Raw genomic sequence first — 22,775 nt, forward strand, 5'->3', positions numbered from 1 at the left:
TTTTGGGTGTGTTACTGAGGTTGTTAGTGGGACCAACCAGTTTAACAAACAACCCACGACAAGTGATGTGACTGTGTTCCACTTACAAACCGGAGGACACGAGTTCGAAGTGCAGCAACAACTATCCAACCCAACCCAACAACGTTAAACACTCCACACTCTAATAACCTACGACCGTTACATAAACCCACTTTTCCGCTCGCCACGTCACTTTCCCGTTACTTTCACTTGTTACGAGTTACGTGCCCCCTTCTTTTCGCAATTTTCCTTTTAAAAAAATTTAACTTCCAAGGACTTATTTAAGTCCTTGTCATGTAATTAAACAAAAAATATTATTCAAAGCAATTAATGCAAAAACAGCAAAGTAGAAATAAAGAGAATCTACAGAGACAGTGAATGCAGAAGAGAGAGTGTGAAGTAGGAGAAGTGGAAAAGGGATTTTGGGGAAAAGCAATGAGATCTCATTAAAACTTTTCTTCTCTCTCAAATTATTGTCATATATTTCTCTTCTTAGAAAACAAAAAAAAAAAAAAAGAATGTTCACTCAAGGACTTGATCCTAATGCTCTTAAATGGGTCAGAGAGGTACACATTTTTCTTGTACAGTTTTCTTGAATTATATTATTTTTATGATACGTTTTGTTGAATTGTAGGGGTCAGGTGGGAAGCAGAGAGAAGGAGAACAGTTTAATATAACAAATCAACGGACAGAATTCAGTTCATTACGAAATGGAAGTGGACGTGGTTTTGGATTACCGCCTACTTCGAAATATAGAAGTGGCCATTTACCTTCAGGATTAATTCCAACATCGAGGACGATACCGGTTAGTAAAGTTGAGAGTGAATTTGGGTCTGATATGGATACATCAGACTCAGAAGATGATGTTTATGGTGGGAGGTATTCACTCGAATCGTCTCCACAAGATCATCTACATCATAGAGTGCCTGAAAGATCGGTTGGTGTGCAGTATTCAGCTGGGTCATTAAGACATGATCATATCGAGGATGAGTCGTCGGATAGTTCGGAATACGCGTCTACACAAGTGGAAAGTAATACTTCGTCTTTGCGATATAGAGGAACTTATGTTTCTGATAGTTATTCGTCGTCCAATGTTCATTCGCGACCCAATGTTGTGGTTTCCAATAAAAAGGTATACTAGAAATTTATGTATGTATTTTAAAATTTTCTCAGCATAAATGTAGTAATTATATTTCATGAGGATCTAAGGTGTTGGTTATAGTGTTCCATTCATTTGTACGTATGTATAGTTTGAACTGTGTTTTGATTTAAGGCTAGGGAAGATTTGTCTTCTCGATTACTCAAAATTAGAGACATTGATTTTTAGCGTTTGTTTAATGAACATGTCTAGGCTACACTCTTCTTGTTTAAGTTTTGAATATTTCTGGTGATTTTTGTATGGTTGATAGATTTACTTAGTTGCTAATTTGCTATAGTAGAAATGCCATTAATCAGGTTACTATGTTCGGGTATATTTACTTTTGTGATTAGTTCTGATTTTAGAACGATTATAATGATTTTAGATTTATGGCCATTGAATAATGGACCACTGTTTAAATAAAGTGGATGCTGGTTGGTCGCTATACAAGCAAATATTTCAAAAGGATATGATAATTTAGAAGCATGGTTCTTCTCTTAATATTATATATGTGCGTGCCGTAAGACGTTCTAGCTAGCACATATCCCTGGAATTTGTTTTGTTTGATTCATGTCACTGTTATGATCGATGGATGTGGACAGTTGGATAATCTTGAAATCTATGTTTTTGCTCCTTTCATTTTCACTCGTTGGTCCAGATGTATTTCTGAGATGCTTACTAGGCTAGATCGTTTGCAGGACATCAATGTGACAAATTTGCAGCATAAGAAGCCATCTGATAATGAGGTCCCTAGTGCACCTCCGTTTTCTGGCTGTAATAACAAACTGAACCAAGGGGCAAAACAATTTCCAGACACTAGAGTATGCACCATGGAAGATTCAAAGGGTTCATCAGTTCGGAGGGTGACAAACATGTCAAAGACAACTGCTTCTGGGGTCGACTCTCAGGACCATTCCATAAGGTGTGAATATTTATTTTTTATTATCATCAGAATTTTCGTAGTGCACACAGACGATTTGCGATAGACACGCATATCCATCAACTTTTGGTTTTGTTGCCTTCTGTATCTGACATCATAATCTTTACAGAACTGCTACTGGTGCAGAAGCTGCTGCATCTTCCATCTCATTACCAGCTCGTGTCCCCACTTTTCATGCAAGGTACATTTAGATGAACCATGTAGCTGCAGTGCAGTTTAGTTATTGAGATCTACCATTTGCAATAGATAGCTAATGGGACTGAAACAAAATATCTGTTCTGATGTTCTTATGCGTGAATGAATGGAATCCAGTTCACTAGGGCCGTGGTATGGTGTCCTTTCATATGATGCGTGTGTTCGGCTCTGTCTGCATTCATGGGCGAGAGGCTGCACGGAAGCTCCTGTCTTTTTGGAGAACGAATGTGCACTGTTGCGGAATGCATTTGGGTGAGTCTTTGACATTTTCCACTTTTAATTATATGCTTGCACTAGCATAGATGTATGGAACAATGATTCTCTTAGATACTGCATTGGAGAAAATTTGGTTTTCATTGCCTACATATATCAGATCCTGCTGAGTTATGAGTTATGCTTGCCATCCACATAATTCACTGTTTAATCCTTTTGCATTTTACATATTGCTAGTTATGTTGTTTATTTGATGATGATAAGATATCCTCAAGTGATAGTTTGTGTGAATATTTTGATTTCTCTTTCGTTATTATATTTATTATTTTTGTGTTGCTTGCATATTGGCTCTCTAATAGTAATTTGAGACCATTACATTACTACTAGATTTACTGCTATGCAGAGAGAGAGAGACCATTACACTACTACTATATTTACTGCTATGCAGAGAGAGAGAGAGAGAGAGACCCACCTCAAGAGTTCGCTAACGCTCATGGATTAAGCTATATCTTTCTCTTATGCGAACAACTTCAACCATTTGTATAAAGTATTCAAATGTTATTCAGGATGCTTTATGTTTTGCTCACACCCAAGCTGTCCAACACTGTACAGTTTGAACCTGTGTTATAATGAATATCCCCTCCAGTGCTATCTGTACACCGTTCAACACTCCAGACCCATTCAGCATATGAGATGGTCTGACCATAGGCTTTAATGATTCTTTACAAGTGTAACGCTGAATAGAGGATTATTATAAATAATGTGTAAATGAGTCAGTCTGTTTCACACTCATACATGAACAAACGACATGAGGTTGTCATTGGATTGGATGACATTTCTTCAAACCCTTTATAGGAGGGATACGGTAAGCTGAAAGAAACAATTTAGGGTGAGACGGGCTTAGAGAAGGAGCTTTATATTCAAAGTTCTTTCACCAGGGCGAATTCAAAGATTAGAGTCTGGAACATGTAAATATGAAAAATGTCCTAATAAGGATTCAATTTAGTTATCAAACTTAGATGTAAGAAAAACTGTGAAGCAGCTCAGATAACAATCAAGGATCCATCTACTTACTGCACAGACATGCGTGTCAGTGGCGTTATATCATATGTTTGTATTGGCAGGACTTCCTAAATTAAAATTTGAGTTTTCAAGTTGCATAACGTGAAAAATTATCTGAGATCACAAGCTGGCAGGACTTCAGAAAAATAAAATTAACAGATTCTCATGTTGTTACGTAATAATTCTAATGAAGTAAATTTTGGATAGGAGTTATCAAACATTAGGTTTTACTGTACTTTAGGGTGATCGATTCACATTGGTTGCTGCCATCATATTGGCGCTATAGTTTAAGTGCTAAATCATGTAGCCTTTGGTGTTTCCAATTTGTATTCTAATCTCTCTTTCCAATCGTCTCATTTTTATCTTCATGTTTGCACTATAGTTTACAGAAAACATTGCTACAATCAGAAGAAGAACTACTGGCAAACCGTTCTTCAGAGCTTGTTAGTGAAGGAGCTGCACCAAAAGTAAAGAAAATAATTGGAAAAATGAAAGTGCAAGGTATGACGGTATATTAAGAATAAAAGTTCTCATATCTTCAGTGGTTATTCAAAGTTTCTGTTTAGACTTTTATCCTTAATCGTTTTGTTCATTATGCAGTTCGTAAAGTGAAAATGGGTTTGGATCCGCCAGTTGGCTGTAGTTTCTCCTCTCTGAAACCAACAATGGTTAAAATGGAGTCATTTCGATATCGCCTTTTAAATTTACAGTCAACAATGTCGTCTGGATGTGTAGCACTCAGTAGAGTTCGTGTGGCACCTCGAGTACCTGCCAATGGTTCTTTTTCACAGCATAGCTTGGCTTTTATGCATGCCGGCACTCAGTACTTAAAGCAGGTTTCTGAACTTTTGAAAGTTGGTGTAACGACCCTTCGTAGCAGTTCATCTTATGAAGTAGTGTCAGGTAGTTTTGACTCTGTTTTCTGCACACTATTTTTAAGTGATATTGAATGATCAAATGATAATGAGCGTTTTTGCAACATTGTGCTTTTTATTAGCTGTTATGCATTTAATGTGTAGATATGTGATACTCAACTACCGGGCTATTGCTTATAGGAAAGACCAAATGCTTTTGGTTCTGGCCATCTGGTCTGTTGTAGTTAAAGTAATGGGTGATGCTTATGTGCTTAGTTCATTTGTGAGCTATAAAAGCGTTCTATGATCTTGCATATTATTTAAATTGGTTTACTTGTGGGCATTTTGGTGTATCGGTATAAAGTCAATGCAGTATGTATTTGGCTCAAGTATGTAACTCAGATGGTTGTCCATTCAAGTCTAGCTCCCCTACTCGAAAATTACAGTACTTGCTTTGGTTTAGGATGCCTTGTGTTTTATCGTTACATTTAGAAAATTAAGAGTTACTCTTCTGGTTGAATGTTACCAGAGCCGTACACCTGTCTCTTGAGATTGAAAAGTTTGGTTGAGGAGGACACAGTTCGAATGCAGCCAGGATCGGTGAAGCGCATGTATTGTATGTGCTTGTATACCATTTGTTTTATTATGTTTCACTTTCTCTATGTGATACATTAAGGAATGCCAACATATCTTGCAATGGCAATGCAAAACTCCCCGATCTTGGAGATGATTTAATAATTGAAGTTCAGGATACAAAGGGAAAATATTATGGCCGTGTCGTAGCTCAGGTGGCTACTATTGCTGAGGACCCGGTAAGATTCATATTACATTCAAATTTCTGAAGGTAGCTTTCTTTACTATGAGCTTATGTACCATTTTGATGGCAGGCTGATAAGGTTCGTTGGTGGTCTATTTATCACGAGCCGGAGCATGAGCTTGTTGGCAGAATACAACTCTACATAAACTATTCAACAAGTCAAGATGAAAATTGTCAGCCTAAGGTATTGAACTCTTTGATGTAATACGATCGCTGTGGGTTAATAATAGTTAATAAGGGAATAAGGGAAAAGTGGATAAAATTTGAAATCTTCATCTTTTCAAACTTAAAAATTCGAAAAATACTAATGTGTATTTTTTTTTCTTTGTAATAACTATTATCTGTGCTATGGTATGGTGTTTGCATTTTCTAATTGGTTTAGCTAATAGTATTACTAACATAAAAATTTCTTTGTGACTAGAGAAGTGCTATTCTTTTTCTCTTAAAACTAGGAGTAATATTATTTGTCCATACATGTTGATGTCCATTTGATTTGTTTAACCGCACATAGACATTGAAGTGGTTTAGGAGGATTGAGTTGAAAGAATGACCAGAAAAATGAATTCTCTAGATGTTGAAGTGACCCATGCTTAAGGATTGATGGGTCAAGAGATATTGATTAGGATGATACTATGCATTATTCATGTTAGCTCAAAATACTCTGTTTCAGTGTTTTGACAGGCTTGGGGAAGTTATTACCATATAATACAGATAAATATTCCAATTTTAATTTTTCAGTTTTCTTTCTCTCTTTTTGTTCGTAGTGTGGCTCTGTTGCAGAAACTGTAGCGTATGACTTTGTTTTCGAAGTTGCAATGAAAATTCAGCATTTTCAGCAACGAAATTTGTTTTTGCATGGCCCATGGAAATGGTTGTTGACTGAATTTGCGTCTTATTATGGGGTTTCAGATGCTTATACAAAACTGAGGTATTGAAGGCACATCTTGAGACCTTTTATTTGTTGAAACTCATAACTTTTAGTTTGTTGGTTAACTTCTCCATTGTGAATGTGCTTTAAACTTCTATCTTACAGGTATCTCTCTTATGTTATGGATGTCGCCACACCCACAGCAGACTGTCTAGTCTTGGTGCAGGATTTGCTATTTCCTGTAGTAATGAAGGGCCATGCAAAGAGCACATTAAGTCATCAAGAGGTATGTGCTTTGTGAGTTTGTGTTACAATAGTCTGCTAGATTATCGGTTGAATATTTGGTGTGGGATGATCTGTATAGTTTAGTACTAAAGTATAATTGTGGCATTCTAGAATTTGTAGATGAATGTCTATAGCCCATAGTTTACGATGTTGTTATCTGTTCTTTTTAAGTGGATATATTCCTAAAACATTTATATGGTAATCAGAGCTGTATAAAACATCTTAACAGTGAAAAATAGCACTTGTGTAAGTATTCGATATTGTTTCGGATGCTAATTGGTTGAAGTTTTCCAAGTTATTAGATTTGCATTTCTCAAAATTTTTATATGGAGTAGCTCCTCTTTAGATGGAGTACGGGGTTGTACGATGTTTAAGAATTGTTATCCTTTTTATCTTTCTGTTAGGTTATGTCCATGTGTCCCTTTTCTTAGTGATTAATGATAGAACTCAGTCATGATATTTCTCTCTCTTTGTGTTTATCTATTATAATGCTTATGACTGGCCACTGCTACTTCCAGAATCGCATTTTAGGAGAAGTTGAGGATCAAATTGAGCAGATTCTTTCCTTAGTATTTGAGAACTATAAGTCATTGGATGAAGCATCACCATCTGGATTGATGGATGTTTTTCGGCCTGCAACCGGATCTCCTGCTCCTGCTTTGGCTCCTGCTGTAATGTTATACAGTCACCATCATGACGTATTATCTCCCGAGGCACAGTTGAAACTATGCAGCTATTTCCAGGTCAGGAAACCTTTTCTTTTTTGTTCTGTTTTATTTAGTTCCTGTTTATTCTTTTTATTTAATATGAAGTCAATTCGAAGGTTTCCCTGAGATGAGGTGGCAAGGTTATTGTATGGGATTGAACTATGAACTGGGAAAAAAGGGAAAAAAAGTTCTGCTTTCACATATATGTTCTGTTTTCTTCTTTGTGCAGGCAGCTGCAAAAAAGAGATCAAGAAGACATTTGGCTGAGACAGATGAGTTCGTTGCTGCCAATAGCGAAGGTGCATTGATGGATTCTGTGGCCTTTTCTACTGCTTATCAGAAAATGAAATCTCTTTGCTGGAACATAAGAAATGAAGTTTTCACTGATATAGAGATCCATAATCGCCATGTGCTTCCTAGGTATGTTTTTTCCCTTGTGTATTATATTTCTGTTGTAAATCTATGCAGTTGAAGGAGCAGTGTCTAGGCGTAAGCCTCCTAAAAGCTTGGTGCCTAGTCACCGATCACTCAAGGGGTGAGCCTAGAGCCTAGGCGCGTTTCTAATCATAGACTTGAAGTAGAAGCTCAATTTGAGCTTTATTTTGTTTGATGTGGGGCACCTATTGTAACCAACACCTAGAGCAGCGGGCTTGGATCACACCACACCTCAAGGGAGGTCTAATGTTCGAGTCTATTTTGGTACCCCATATGATTGGGGAATGCTGGCGTGGCTAGATGGTTGTGGTCGCTTAGCCTCAAGATTATGGCTCGGTTCAAGCACCCGGGGTTCATGTCCGCTCACAGTGTATATGTATTGTATGGATATTCTGAAAAGTTGCAGGACGAGGTATCCTAAATTCATCAAGAGAAAGAAGAAAAGCAAAACAACTGAGAAAAAAGTAACGGGGCACATCAAATGCCACATGATAAAGGCTCAAAAGAGTCCCCGGATAAACACAAAACTACCAAAAGGCGTATCCCTTCACTCCTTTTAAACCATTTCCCAATGAGCCTCCAATCCTTTTAATCGAAATGAGACTATATTCCACTGATTTAGGCATATTCAGTGTTTGGCCCCGACTTTCTTGTTTATTTGTTTTTGGCCCCACTTCCATAAGTTGACTCGGTCAAGCTTGGGTTGATTGTGAGTGTCCTTCACACATTGTGAGTCAACTTTGTGTTGACCATGAATCAACTGACAAAAGTAGGGCCTAAAACAAATAAACAAAAAAGTTGGGGCCAAACGCTGGATACGCCTAAATCAGTGAGGCCAAAAGCTAAATAACCCTAACACATACATGTGTTTACAACGCCTTTCTCCAGTTGCATTGTATTTTTTCTAGAGGGTGGTTTAGCTATGCATTGTCTGATGTGCATTATTTTAAGATTGTACCATTAAGGAGAATATTGTTGTCTTTCATGGGCAGTTTTATAGATCTACCAAATATCACATCAGCCGTGTACAGTGTAGAGCTATGCACCAGATTGCGTACTTTCCTGGTTGCATGCCCTCCTACAGGCCCCTCACCCCCCGTAGCAGATCTTCTAATTGCAACGGCAGATCTTCAGAGTGACTTTGCCAGTTGGAATATCAAGTAAGTTCATTCATACTTAATATTGGGCTTCAGAACATTTTACAAATTATTATCTTGTCTGTAAGTGGCTCACATTTCTTAAAATCTTTCCCAGACCCATCAAAGGAGGAGTTGATGCGAAAGAGTTGTTCCACTTGTACATCAATGTATGGATTCAAGATAAACGCCTTTCTTTGCTAGAATCTTGCAAGTTGGATAAGGTGAACGTTTTATGCCTCTTGTCTATTTATTGTCATATGCTTCTCTCTTGAAGCTGTCCTGTAGCCAGCTAGGCTTTTGCATTATTGACAATTTGGACTGGCTTCTAATCTTGGACCGAAATTTTCTAAGAGTGTTAGGATTACTGTGAGGTTTGAACTTCTCCATCTTATTATCGATTTTTCGTTTTGAAACTCAATACCTCAAGTAATATGGAGGTATGTATGCATGGCCTACTCGCAATTTTTGTAACTTGAATGTGCAGTGATCATGTGCTAATCAATGTGGACAGAATATATTTAGTTATCTGGTACATCTAATCATGCTACATTGGGAGAAAATGAGTAATGTTTTTTTTAGGAGTATCGGATGAATGGGCATGGACATTGTTGATAAACAAGCACGTTAAGAGCTTTCTGTTTGATTTGTTGTTATTTTTGAACTTCATATTCTGGAACCAACATTAGTATTTTAATTGCAGGTAAAGTGGTCAGGAGTCAGAACGCAGCATTCAACAACTCCGTTTGTGGATGATATGTATGACCGTTTGAATGAAACCTTAAATGAGTATGAGGTCATAATTTGCCGCTGGCCAGAGTACACTTTTGTCCTTGAAAATGTACGTGTGTTTGTAGGTCTCATTATACAAGTTATCATTTTCTTTTCTTTTCATCTTAGATGTACTGAAAGTGTAGTGTAACCTGCACATTAGGATTTCTTGACACAGGGACATTATGCAGGAAGTTATTTGTTGAAATGTCATGCTTAGGAATGACATAGGTCAAGACTTTACTGTTTGGCTCTCATGATTTTCTTGGACAGCTTCTCATGGCTGTCTTCATCTCTTTCATCAACTTTTTCCCCTTGGTAACTTGTAGTGGGACTCGCATATAAGTAGATCTCGCCCATGTACAACTTGTTGGAAGCAGTTTATTAAGGCATGGTACAAACACATTTGAATATACAAACCCTATTAAAGGGTTGGCTTGTGTTTTACAAACGGTTTACACTTTCATCTTTGAGACCATGGGAAAAAAAGAGAATAAGTTATAGAAATTGGAGTTCATGTCACCTAAGTTGAGATTTCATTGATTCTGACCTTAGAAGATCTTTCATGTCTAAAGTAAAATGTTTGTTCTTCATTTATGCTTTAGGCAACTTGAGATAATTTTGTTGAGTGCCCAAGGATGTGGAATTCGAAAGTTCATCTTACTAGGCCGTTCCTTTCAGATCATCTGTAGCTCCAATAAGACATTTTAAACAATTGCGTAACCATTTTTGTAAACTAGGTTTCTTCTCTTCCCAGTCTGAAGTTTGATATGTTTGTCTGGCCTTTCTACTCAAAGGCCATTGCAGATGTAGAGAAGGCTGCAGTAGAGGCTTTGGAAAAGCAGTATGCAGATGTTTTATCACCATTGAAGGAAAATTTGACAACTAAAAAATTTGGGCTCAAGTATGTCCAGAAACTTGCCAAACGCTCTGTATGTACTTACACAGTCCCTGAGGAGGTGAGCTGCTTTTTCATAGACCCATTAAGTTTCTCATATCCTTTGTTCTGATGATAAGGTATTGTTTCAGTTGGGGGTTCTTTTGAACTCCATGAAGAGAATGCTCGATGTTCTGCGACCCAGGATTGAAACCCAGTTGAAATCATGGGGCTCTTGCATCCCTGATGGAGGAAATGCTGTTCCAGGAGAGCGACTGAGTGAAATCACTGTGATGCTGAGAGCTAAGTTCAGAAACTACTTGCAAGCTGTTGTGGAGAAACTCGCAGAAAATGTCGGTACCCTTTTCTGTTGGCACTCTCCTTTTCAAGCATGTCTTATTGGTGGTTTATAATTTTAGACAGATTAAATATTAGTTTTAGGAGAAGGAACTTGATGAATGATTACCATAAAAGTCAACATGAATTATTTTTTTCTTCGATCAGTAAGTCAATCTAAAAACAAAATAAAAAAAATGGAGGGTTGCCTCATATTCCAACTTGGAATGATACAACAAGTTGCCCTTAGTTTCAGTGAGATCAACATAACATTTATTTCTTCGTCTGCTTGTATGCAGTCATCTTACTGCACAGCTATGATAATGTGTTTCAAGTTTCAGATACTTGCCTACTGGTCAAGACTTGGGAGGTTGGGCCCAAGGTCTTGGGTTCAATTCCCACCTTCACTGGGTAAAATGGGAATTTAAGGGTTTAGGAATAAAGTTCTAACTATCCAAAAAAAGAAAAAGTTTCAGATATGCCTGGAAAAATGTCCCCATATCTGTAGGAAAATTTTGAGTACTGGTAGTAGTCAGTTTTACACTTTTACTGAGTTGGCTTTGATTGATGATTATTTAATATTTTTAGTGTTGGCAAGTAGGTGTAATTTATGACGTAGAGACCTATCTTGTTGTGGAGGATATCTTAACACGGATATTTTAATTAAATTGTACATTAACTATAATCTATCATTGGGACATTACAGAAAATTTATAGTCTATCTATTTGACAAATTGAATATTTGGCTGTTTACTGTTGTCATATGACAACTTGGCAAAACCACGTAATATTTGCCCAACCTCCCACATGCTAAGTCCATGTGGTGAAGGTGTCAACCATAATATGATCTTCCTGTAGAGCCTCTTCAGTTTTAATCTTGTAAGTTTAGGTAAGGATTCCTATTTAGCTTAGTTGTTGCATTGTTGGAATTGTTACGACAGACCTGAATTTAAACCCGCAGCACCAAATGAACTTTACCAATCACTAAAAAATTGTTTATGTAAGGCTTTTTGACCTGATTAAACTGATCAATTTATCACTTTCATCTTGTTTATTAGACTAAAGTTCAAAGTGCTACAAAGCTGAAGAAGATTCTCCAGGAGTCAAAGGAGACAGTAGTAGAATCAGATGTACGAAGTAGAATGCAGCTCTTAGTTGACCAACTCAAGAACACAATTGATCATCTCCATTCTGTATTTGAGACACTTGTGTTTATACCTATTTGCAGAGGATATTGGGACCGAATGGGTCAAGTAAGTCTCATATTGTTTTTTCTTATCAAATGTCACTATGGGTTTATATTTGTTTGTCTGAAGTGTTTGTGTCATTTGTTTGGGTGCAGGAGGTGCTGAGTTTTTTGGAGAATAGGAAAGAGAATAGGCTGTGGTACAAAGGTTCGCGAGTTGCAGTATCTGTAAGTAGTTGACCACTTCCGCACTCTTCTATCATAAGGCCAAAATTTATTTACGAAAGCAACTTATTTCTGACTATGACGAGGGATTCATGAGGAACTGCAAGCTATCTTCAATTAAGACGATTCTAAGTATTTAATCCGAACATGGTTTTATTACAGAAGTAACTACTATGATTATCATATGAAGATGAAGCTGTGAGTAGGATTGTATGAATACTTTCATCTTCCATTATATAAAATATATCACACCAAATTCAGATGATCCGATTCCGACCAAAGTCTTTGAAGGCCACATGTCTCGAGGCTTGCCTTGGGATGTTGTTCACCAGAATGGCCTCAAGGCCTTGAGGATAGGCTTTTTGACTGCTATCTGTTTAGCATTCCATTTTAAAATTAGAAGTGTACCTTTATTGTTATGTGCGCCTCAAGTAAACCCTACTCTTCTCTATTAAAAAAGATAAATCTAAATACCACTCTAGATCAAGAAGTTTAGTTTTCTTTCTTTTCTGACTCTCTCATTTCTTTTTCAAGGGCATATTTGTAATAGTGGTTATGATTGAATAATGGTCTTGTGCAACCATTATGATGAATGAACCATCGTTATGCATTGACATACCTTTTTCTGTGTTATTGTGAATTATTTTAAATATGAAGTTGATGTGAACATCCTGTTTTGTATGTCTTTGATTCCTAAAATGGTATTATGCTATTTCAGTCTATTCTCTAGCAAACTCTTATATGCAACACTCTGGTGGATTATTCTGAATTTTGCAGGTATTGGATGATACCTTTGCTTCTGAGATGCAACAGTTACTTGGAAATGCACTACTAGAGAAAGATGTGGAGCCTCCGAGATCAATGATGGAAGTCCGCTCAATGCTCTGTAAAGATGCTGCAAATAAAGATCCCAACTATTATTACTAGTTCTTGTGTACAGAAATGCAAAAAAAAAACCAAGAGTTATCCAGAGTACGAGCTTGAAGAGTTGAGAGAAGCACAGGTTACTATGCAATATGATACTGGTTGTATGAAAATGCTGTGTGATAATTCTTTGGAAAGGTATGGGACTTGAACTGGGTGCATTAGCACATGATTTTGGTTGGCTATGGGGACTTATGTGAGAAGTTCCTTCTATATGCATGTGAGAAATGGGAAGTGACCGTATTTTTGTATAGAAGTATATGGATTCTGGATAGGTTAACCATATGGGACTGACAAGATGGGCATCAGTATGAACGTCCAGGCTTCGAGAAAATCAGCTCAACCAATTTTGTACAGGAAGAGCAATGGGGTTATAGTTCCGTTCCCTAATATATTCCTCAATAGATTGTAAAATAATGAGAAGTTGATTATATCAGCTACAAGTCGGAGTTTCAAAGTTAATTACCTCTTTCTTTCTCATTTGTTATTCTTTCGGATGTGCAGATTGCAAACGCGTACTACGCATAGACAAACTTGAAAGGGCTTACAATGATATACTATTTTAATGATGAAATAGCAAATTACCATTTTGTTGTGCATCTCCAATCTCCGCTGTCAGCCTGCCTGGTGGCTGTCTAACCGCCTTATTTGTTGCCCCCACACGATTGGCAAACTATCACTTATAAGACTCAATTCATACTTGCTAATCATGTAATCATGATTTATGGGTTTAGAAATATAATGGTCTTGGGCTGTTTGTTTGTTTTGATTCGAGAGCTCGTCATTGTCACTTGACAAACTTTGAAACGTTTGCAGTAAGCTGTGTGCTGTGATTCTGATTCTATTTATCTTGGGACGTGGCTAACTCTATCAGAGTTTCCCTACGAAAATTTTCTACATTTCAAAAAACTTAAAAAAAGTCTTATTTTGTGTGCATTAGCTCCCAGGAGCTGTAAATCGTTTTGAAAACCCAGTCATTTCTACTATGTTGATGCTTTGAAGAGCAGTATTGTATAATTCGCTCCTTTACTGTGTCTTTTACAAGATATACTGTCGAACATTGAGAAGTTCCAATTTTTGAATAAGCGCAGAGAAATTTAAGACGAACCACTTCAAGAATTGCAGCTTTTGCAATTCTTCAGGAAGCTATACAAATATTATTTCTTTATGTGGGTGTTTCCACTTCGTCCTGGCTGATATAGTTTGAGCGTCTTCTTTCCTGGCAGAGCAAAAGCCATGGTCCAAGCATGCAAATGACAGTCTGAAGTTAATTAGGGATATAGATGTACGCTTATCTCATGGCTATGGTCAAGCGTACGCTGTGTACGTGCCTTAATTCTCACTCCAACTTCTGCCATTTGGTCGTCCTGATGATAATGGGAAATAGTTGAGCTCATCTGGTTATCTGAACTTAAATAGGCGAGAATATAACTTCTATATCAATGAATTAATTATAAACCAAAAGGAGGAATAAAAGCTTGCAAAGTTGAATTAGTGAATTTTCGTAAATTTTAAATGATTTGACACCGGTATTTACATTTTCCTTTAAAAAGGAAATCAAACACAATGTTGAGTATGCAGTTGATACCATCAGATGATTCTACAAGCATAAGGACATCTTTGGGAGAATGGAGATATATACAAGATGTGGTCAGTGCAATCAATTGATCGTTGCACAGAGATCACAGCAAATGTTACACTCTTTTTACTTTCATACACAGCAACAATTTCACTGCTCCAATCTATTGTGGTATTGACACTGCAGCACGTTCCGAGCATCATTGAATCCTGGAGTAGCACAGTCAGGTTCATAGAAACTTTGATATAACCTGGATAGAATTCCAGAAGGCCATAGAGGCTGCTGTCAACAACGCTGGGTTTTGGTATATACTGTTGACGCGAGAAATAAAAGTTAGAGATCAATATTTAGCAGTCAAATCTTAGGACAAGCTACTATGCATCCATAATCCAATCCATATCAAAGTACAAAAAGAATATTCTATTGCACACCTTTATCAACATTTTTCAGAAGAAACATGAAGACTAACCTAAATTGAAGCTTATAAAATCCGAAGATCTAAAGAAAATTGAAGTATAAAAATTTACCCGATGGCAGTTGCTCCCCAGGAAACGACATTATATACAACTTTACTTCCATCCCACGCCTTTCGAAGTTTCCCTTTTTTCTTTTTCACAGAAAATGTTTTGCTCAGAGCTAAAATGAAGCAGAAATTACGTCAGATATCTCTTTGAACTACTTTAAGTGTACTTGGGAATTACAAATATTTGCATAATGTATTGGAATGCAAAAGATAAATAAGTTCAGCATTCCTCACCTTCTTGAAGTTGATTGGGAGTTAATTCCTGCAGTGAAAAAGCAAGGGGTTAATTTTTCTGTAACATGATAACCATAACATAATTTTGCTGGTACAATGACAAACTGATACTTTGGTAAAAAGAACGCTGCAATTCAGTCAACTAACATATTATAGGATACCAACTTTCCGACACGTTTTTTGCAACAACAACAAAAAAATAAACATTATCACACGTTTAGCCAACTACTTAAAAAATTGATTAAGGTAAATGAGGCAGAAAGCCCGATAAAGAAAGTGAACAAAACAGAGGAAGCTGATTGATTCACACGCTAAGAAAAATGTGTGTTGCCTTGGTCGTTGATTAAACCTAATATTGTGAAGAAGCTGAAGAATTGGTGGGATGAAAATTTCGAAGTGGCTTTGGTTGTCAACAAAACAAAATAAGTTGCCTTGTTAAAAGAAGCAGATTGATGGATGTGCTCATAAATTCTGAGTGGCCTTACTCATCAATACAAACCAAAATAAGTTGCCTTGTTAAAGAAATAAAACAACGAATAATGATTTCAAAGAATCTACAATCAAATTCTCAACCAAAGGGCACAACAATATGCGAGGCCTATCACATGCCTAAGATTCAATAATGATGAAAAGAAAAGGATCTCAGATATATAACACTGATCGGTTTCCTGAAACAAATTTGATTTGCCAATATAATAATGATATAATAAACTGAATATATATTATCGATATAAAGAAAAATGAGCATCACATACTTTAGTCTCTTTTAGTGACAACAAATATGCAGCCATGAAGCATGCAATCCCATCAACAATATCTTCTTGCTTGACAAGAACATAACCATCTTGTTCTGAATCAAGAAGTCCATCAATATTTCCACCATCCCACAAATCATTTTCGTTAACCATGTCCCACGAGCTACCTTCTTCTGCAAAACACTATCGTCAGCCTTTCTTTTGGACTCACAAAATCAGTTCAAAACTGCTGTTTTTTTCCATCTGTTTACAGGATACACTCAAATTCTGCCCATTTCCTAAACAGGATCTTCGTCTATTTTTGGCATACTCACAGGAGAAAAACTCATAAAACTTTTTTAAATGCCTACTACTTGAGAATAAAATTATTTTCTCTAAGTAAGGTATCAATTTTCCGTGTTTTCAAGTGGGCCATCTGACCATAACCCGAATATCCCTAAAAGAAACATACCTCTCCTTTTCTACACCCTACATTTCTCCAGTCAACCAAGCTAGGCTTATTAGGAACATATCAACAAGCAGCTGCAAAACTAAAAACTAGTACAAGGAACATATTTATTTTCGCCACAAACCTGGTATATGTTGCGGAATTGATACATAAACACTCCCAAGCTTTTCAAGAAAGTCCGGTGATTCAACTCGAGACTTCAAAATATGACATAGCTGAACATAAACGGGAAATTAAAAATTAATTAATTAACCAGACAAAACAGAAAAAATATATATATACCTCAGTTGTTTCAGAATCAGCAGACCCATCGTCCAATTCAGCCTCTTGGTCGTTGTTGTCGTCATCGTCGTTAATTAATTCAAGGGCTCTTTGACACTGATCTAAAACAGATTGTAAAGTTTTTCTCTTTAATCGAAGTTCATCTCTTTCCGGATATTTCATTGTCCTATTTTTGGAAACCTTATTAACTTCAGCCTCCATAATAATTAAAATTAACGTCACTAGATCAGTTTCAGAAGGAAGTAACAAGTTCAGCTTTCGTGGCCGTGTTGTGTTTTATTATTATTATATTATTTGGGGGTTATTTTCAGCCGGCTGTGTTTTTGGTTATTATTGTCCATGATTGGATGTGGGCGTAATTGTGGAAGGAGGAGGTGTGTATTTATTGTTTTCTTTTTTAAACTTGTTTTTAACGTTTTGGGTTGTCAACATGTGGCACGTTAGTTCGAATTGCAATAGCCATCGGCCACCGTAGATGTGTTGAACATCTGATATTTTGTTAGAGAAAAAGTTAGGAATGGTGAACCTGAAAAGCAGACCCAGCATGATTTCCACACCAACTCAACCAGTTGAATGTTGAAGTTAGTCGCGGGCACTTATGTTATGAGTCCGGTTCCTCTATAACCGGGTACAGAGATGAATTGTAACTGTGTTATTGCACCGTTGGATAGTCTCAAAATACACACATTTGCCTCAAAATACAGATTTTGATCTCGACATATGTGTGTTGTGTATCTCAGCACAGATCTAATAGTACAATAACACGGTTACAAAGATTCATCTTTGTACCCAGTTATAGAGAAACCAGACTCTTAAGTTATGTAGGCTAGTTGTTGGCCCAAAAGAAGAAATGGTCGTCGTAAATCAAATTACTAAATGATTCTTTCCCCAGCTACACTATAAATGCTAGTGGCTCATCTCTCTACAAGACTACAAAGGATTCAAGATTTTCAATTGCATATATACAACATATTTTCATACTTACTTAATTTTGTTCAATTTGTACATATTATTTTAAACAAGCTAGAAAAACATGTTTTGTGGCGAAGAAAAGAACATTTTATTGAAATATATGTTATCATGATCTTCCCTCTCAATGTGCCTCTCTTAAATGAAAGATGCACAAAATATCCGTCAAATCGCTTTTGTTTTGTCGACTATTCACTTTTTTATGTGATCTATCTAGATGGAATAACGCATTCGTTTATGTAATTTAGATTTTAGAGTTTTATAGGGTGATATTTATGTTATGTAGAGTATTTAATTTGGAATGAGTATAATATACATATATACATATGAGATGGCAAATCATTAACAAATGGACCACCTTATATAATTATATCACATCAAATGGTATGGGCGTGCAAAATCCATCTCTAATATTTTAGCTAGCTCTCAATCCTTTTCAAAACCGTTAAATATTTGAAACAAACTAATCACTTGATAAAACGTTCTCTATATTGTTGTATTATTGTCTTTGCCAAGAATCATAACTTTGTTCTTTGCCATGAACAATACAATATTAGCTGTTTAATTGGGAGCTTTTGTATTTGTTTTGGAAAAGCTATTTGGTTTTAGCAATTAAGGTGTTTCTCATCACTTATTAACCATGTAACAAATTATGTGCCATAACTGCCATAATATTTGGTTTTATTTCGATGTCATATAACACTTATTTTTTAGTTGTTCTTAGACACACCTATAAAAACATTCCCATTAAAACGAAAATGAGAGTTTGTTAGCAATATTAAACAAAGTGTTGTATTTTTTTCTTCTCAGGGCTTTATTTTATTTTTTTGATAAAATTTTACTTTGAGTAGCCCCATCCTATATTCCTATTAGTGTGGGGAAGAAGAAACTAGATTACCAAAAATGAGACCATGTGTTGTTTATTTTTATTTCAAATTAATTTGAAAAATATTATTAGATTGAAGAGGTATATATGGCAAAAACTTTATTATGGGAATGTAATGGGAGTGTATTTATGGGTGTGCCAAAGATCACCCTATTTTTTTCCCCTAGAATTTCGTAGTAAGGTTTTTTCTTTACTTCTCATTTTTGTCATGTATCTGTTTTCTATACAATTCCTTTGCATTGTTCATTCATATTTATCTTCCCTATTTGTCGAATTCTAGAACTTACGAAACAGGCAAACAGCCATGCAAGCAAATGCCACATCTATTTATTTTCCTTTTATTAAACAGTGAAAAATTCAATAGAAAAACCAGAAAACACGGTAAAATTTGTTACAACAGTTTTATCAAACGCATTTCTAACATCAATTCTCCATCTCACATTCATTTTCTACACGGCTTGTACACGACCCCACACCACTACTTTTTCCCCTTCTCCCCTTCCTCACTTTCTCTCATTCCCCATTCCCCAATCCTCATTTCTCATTTCTCTCCTCCTTTGTTGTAAGGTCTTTTCTTCAGACATTTTCTTGATTTCTTCTTTTTGTTAATAATGGTGGGATAAAAGAAAAATCAAGAAAAGAAGTCTATGATAGAGGTTACAAAAATGGAGGCACAGAGAATGAAAGAATTGTTACTTCTATGGTCAAGAATCCGAACCACTCGTGTAGCCCTCGTGGGTGGAAACCACACCGCTTCCAGATTTTGTACCCGCTAAAAATTCACTAATCAATCCCCCTTTGATTATTATTTCTCTTCTTCTTGATTTTTACTAAATCAAAGACCGATAAAAAAAAAATGGATATTCAAGTGAAGAAGCAAAAGTACACACCCAGATCAGTAATGTATGAAAATCAGTTGGTAATCACGATACCCAATTCACGGGTAATGAAAGTTATTGCTAGATCGATTTTACTGGCATTGATAATTGTCACATTTCCTTTTATTGAATCTTTTATTCAAGATTCACGAGATCGATCGTTGGTAGTGGAGAATGGTTTATCATTTAATCCGATCGATTCGGTTTTATTGCCTTTGATATTTCAAGATCTAATTCATGAAGGCTTATTTAAATTGGGCGATAAGGCCCTTTTTGTTAGCAGTGGGTTTTATAATTTGAATGATTACGAAAATCGAAATATTTTGATTGATAATGGGATTGATTTGGTTTCTGAAGCGGATCAAGAACGTTTAAGTTCAATTCCAGATGGTAGTTTCGATTTTGTCATCTCGTCTGCCCTTCACGCCTCTGAGTTTGTGGATCGCAGTCTCAAGATTGGTGGCATTGCTCTTGTTCAGCTGAATACTGACCCTTCTAATGCTTTTGAGAAGCCATCTAATTATAAGATTGTTTATGTCAGGAAATTTGATAGTACCATTGTTGCATTGAGGAAAATTTCCGATTATGAGAAATCGCCAGCAAAGAGGCGTCTTTGTTCGTTCCAGTCAGAAGCTAAGATGGCGGCATTGGATGGCCTTGAAGATGTCATTCTTGAGCCGCCTCGAGGATCTTCATCGGTGTTTAAGAAGTACTCGAGAAAAACCAAGTACCTGCCTGAACTAACTGGCGATTCCCTTGATGGGTACTCACGCCGTGTTTTTATTGATGTCACGCTGCCAGGCAAAAGTGAAGGTAGCATTGAATGGTTCAAGGAGAATTACCCTACGAGGAACCGGGTATTCGATATTTTTAATATAGAGATGGTGCCAGAAGAATCGACGATGCCACAGATTGGAGTTTCGGATTGGTTAAGGAAAAATGTGAAGAAAGAAGAGTATGTGGTGATGAAAGCGGAAGCAGAAGTGGTGGAAGAAATGATTAGTAGCAAGGCTATCTGCTTAGTCGACGAGTTGTTTTTAGAATGCAAGCATCAGTGGCAGAGGGGAAAGAAAACAAGAGCAGAAGGGCTTATTGGGAATGTTTAGCTCTCTATGGAAGATTAAGAGATGAAGGAATTGCAGTTCACCAGTGGTGGGGATGAATGAGGCTCATGTTTATGTTCCAAACTTGGGGAGTAGAATTCTACCATCTGCATTTGTATGTTATGTTCAGGGTGTTGGATGTTTGTTCAAGACGGTTTATCTATGTAGTAGTTGAGTGACTGTATTGCATGGAGTGTGTCCAAGATTTATGATCAATAATATTATTATTACTAGTATTTTATCAGTTGTGAATTAGTGTCTCTTTAATATATTCCATTAATTATAGTATATGTTTTATGCCAGACTGTTACTGAATTCGTATATCATTAAGAATATAAGACTTGCATGATGACAACACGAGGTTTTTTTTCTTCGTTTTTATGTCAAATTAGTAGAAAATGATCTTCTTGTTCAAGTGTCCAATGGAGTCAAACGACAGGATTTTATTTTGCAACTTCTACATTCTACTAAAGATTTGTGACGTAAGTTGTTTGACGCAAGTTGTTTCTCTGTGCCATCTAAATTCTAGTGGGCGAGTCCTGATTGAGATTCGGATTTTTATATTTCGGCCAAGGCATTTTGTAAACTGGCCAAATTCCAACTTGTTTATATGTAACAAATTGCATTGGGTAGCCTCCGGCCCAAACCCGACAACTAAGTTCAACAACAATAGCCCAATACACTCCTCCACCTCAACCTTATTTGCTACCATTTTTTTTCAAACCTTTTTAGCCGGTATCATCTCTCTCGCGAGACTGAACCCCAAAAAAAAAAAAAAAAACTTCAAATTTTCTGTTGTGTTCATATTTCGAGTATTGAAGTGTGAATCAACAATAGGAATTGAAGTTGGCGACTTCATCCAATTCAAGTCGCGTCTTGTTTAAGTATATACTCAAACTTAGTTGGGTTGATTAAACTTGATTATGTTGATTAAATTTGATTGGGTTGATTAAACTTATGATTTCAAACTTGATGATTTTTTGGAGTTTGGGTAGAAGATTGGGTTGATTAAACTTGAGTTCGAGTTTGCTCAAGCTTGATGAAGTCGTTTCGAGTTTGAATTCGAGTTTGGGTTGATTAAGTGGAAGTTGATTTTTAAAATGAACAACGTGACAAACAAACTGAATTTTTTAAGTCCAAATGACCCAGCCATGTCGCCTATGAGAGTCCCCAAACGACCCTGCCATGTTTGTCCTAGCTGGAGACTGCCCAAACGACCCCGCCATATCGTCTACCTAAAAACTAAGAGTTTTGTCTCAAACGGTATACACTGAAACGACATGGCGAGACCATTTGAATGTACACTCAAACGATATGGATAAACCATTTGAGTATATACTCAAACAACATGACGAGACCGTTTGAGTGTACACTCAAACGATATGGATAAACCGTTTGAGTATATACTCAAACGACATGGCGAGACCGTTTGAGTGTATACTCAAACGACCCCAAGGATTTCGTTATGGGGAGACCGGTTGGATTGGTTGTTGAGTATAGACTTTGATAGCAAACTTAAAATATATATATATATATATATATATATTTGAGTCCTATTACTGACGGACTCTATATTGTGTTGGGCAGACCCAAAAAAAAAACAATTATTACAAGTGTGCCATTGGTCCTAAAAACGGCTAGGTTGTTCATTGTGTAAACCAAACGATATGGCCACACCGTTTGGAATAAGTCCCCAACGATGTGGCCACACCGTTTGAGACTTAGTTCAAACGGTGTGGCCACACTGGTCAAGAGGCCAAAAAACAGAACTTTATATTTTTTCAAAGTTCAAATCCCAAACGGTGTGACCATATTGTTGGGAACTTAGTCCAAACAGTGTGGCCATATCGTTGGAGACTTAGTCCAAGCCACACCGTTTGGGATTTGAACTTTGAAAAAATATAAAATTATGTTTCTTGGCCTCTTGACCGGTGTGGGAACATCGTTTGGACTAAGTCCCAAACGGTGTGGCTATATCGTTGGGTTTGCACAATGAACGACCTAGCCGAGTCGTTTAAGCTTGGGGTTTTCGAATTCAACTTTTTGAGACCAATGACACACTTGTAATAATTGTTTTTTTAGACTTTTTGAGACCAATGACACACTTATAATAATTGTTTTTTTTTGGTTT

At 36.6% G+C, this 22,775-nt stretch overlaps 3 protein-coding genes and 1 long non-coding RNA gene across 4 annotated transcripts; 2 read left to right on the top strand and 2 right to left on the bottom strand.

Annotated features, from left to right (window-relative positions):
- The first annotated feature begins 334 nt into the window (after positions 1-334).
- Positions 335-13,577, top strand: LOC147519433 (pesticidal crystal cry8Ba protein). The gene is given in 23 exon segments (XM_086591027.1): positions 335-584; positions 653-1,150; positions 1,855-2,078; positions 2,206-2,277; positions 2,409-2,543; positions 3,949-4,067; positions 4,167-4,469; positions 4,950-5,015; positions 5,018-5,038; positions 5,132-5,232; positions 5,308-5,421; positions 6,002-6,165; positions 6,271-6,391; positions 6,909-7,133; positions 7,327-7,517; positions 8,525-8,692; positions 8,787-8,892; positions 9,372-9,509; positions 10,237-10,398; positions 10,469-10,669; positions 11,711-11,905; positions 11,995-12,066; positions 12,841-13,577. Coding segments are annotated over 23 exon segments (3,594 nt in total). The 5' UTR covers positions 335-536; the 3' UTR covers positions 12,991-13,577.
- LOC147519434 (uncharacterized) lies at positions 12,302-13,709 on the bottom strand. The gene is made up of 3 exons (XR_015212195.1): positions 13,573-13,709; positions 12,855-12,958; positions 12,302-12,436 (listed from the first exon to the last, which is right to left on the bottom strand). It is a non-coding gene; the product is annotated as an uncharacterized LOC147519434 (long non-coding RNA).
- A 769-nt stretch (positions 13,710-14,478) lies between these two features.
- Positions 14,479-17,183, bottom strand: LOC147519435 (uncharacterized). Its single transcript, XM_086591026.1, has 6 exons — positions 16,809-17,183; positions 16,651-16,741; positions 16,079-16,251; positions 15,324-15,351; positions 15,094-15,202; positions 14,479-14,877 (listed from the first exon to the last, which is right to left on the bottom strand). Exons 1-6 carry the CDS (start codon positions 17,007-17,009, stop codon positions 14,796-14,798), a joined length of 684 nt encoding a protein of 227 aa, XP_086447152.1. The 5' UTR covers positions 17,010-17,183; the 3' UTR covers positions 14,479-14,795.
- Positions 17,184-19,103: 1,920 nt separating this feature from the next.
- On the top strand, positions 19,104-20,880 carry LOC147519436 (uncharacterized). The gene is given in 2 exon segments (XM_086591028.1): positions 19,104-20,594; positions 20,597-20,880. Coding segments are annotated over 2 exon segments (1,182 nt in total). The 5' UTR covers positions 19,104-19,519; the 3' UTR covers positions 20,704-20,880.
- Positions 20,881-22,775: the final 1,895 nt, after the last annotated feature.

This window comes from Coptis chinensis, chromosome 2, assembly GCF_015680905.1.
Source record: "Coptis chinensis isolate HL-2020 chromosome 2, ASM1568090v1, whole genome shotgun sequence".
Taxonomy (NCBI): Eukaryota; Viridiplantae; Streptophyta; class Magnoliopsida; order Ranunculales; family Ranunculaceae; genus Coptis; species Coptis chinensis.

Excerpts from the sequence above, each read along its gene's own strand:
- LOC147519435 (XM_086591026.1), bottom strand. The coding sequence starts at position 17,009 with ATGGAGGCTGAAGTTAATAAGGTTTCCAAAAATAGGACAATGAAATAT. Across the intron at positions 16,742-16,808 it reads CTGATTCTGAAACAACTGAG|CTATGTCATATTTTGAAGTC; the intron begins GTATATATATAT and ends GTTTATGTTCAG. Across the intron at positions 15,352-16,078 it reads TGTCACTAAAAGAGACTAAA|GAATTAACTCCCAATCAACT; the intron begins GTATGTGATGCT and ends TTTTCACTGCAG.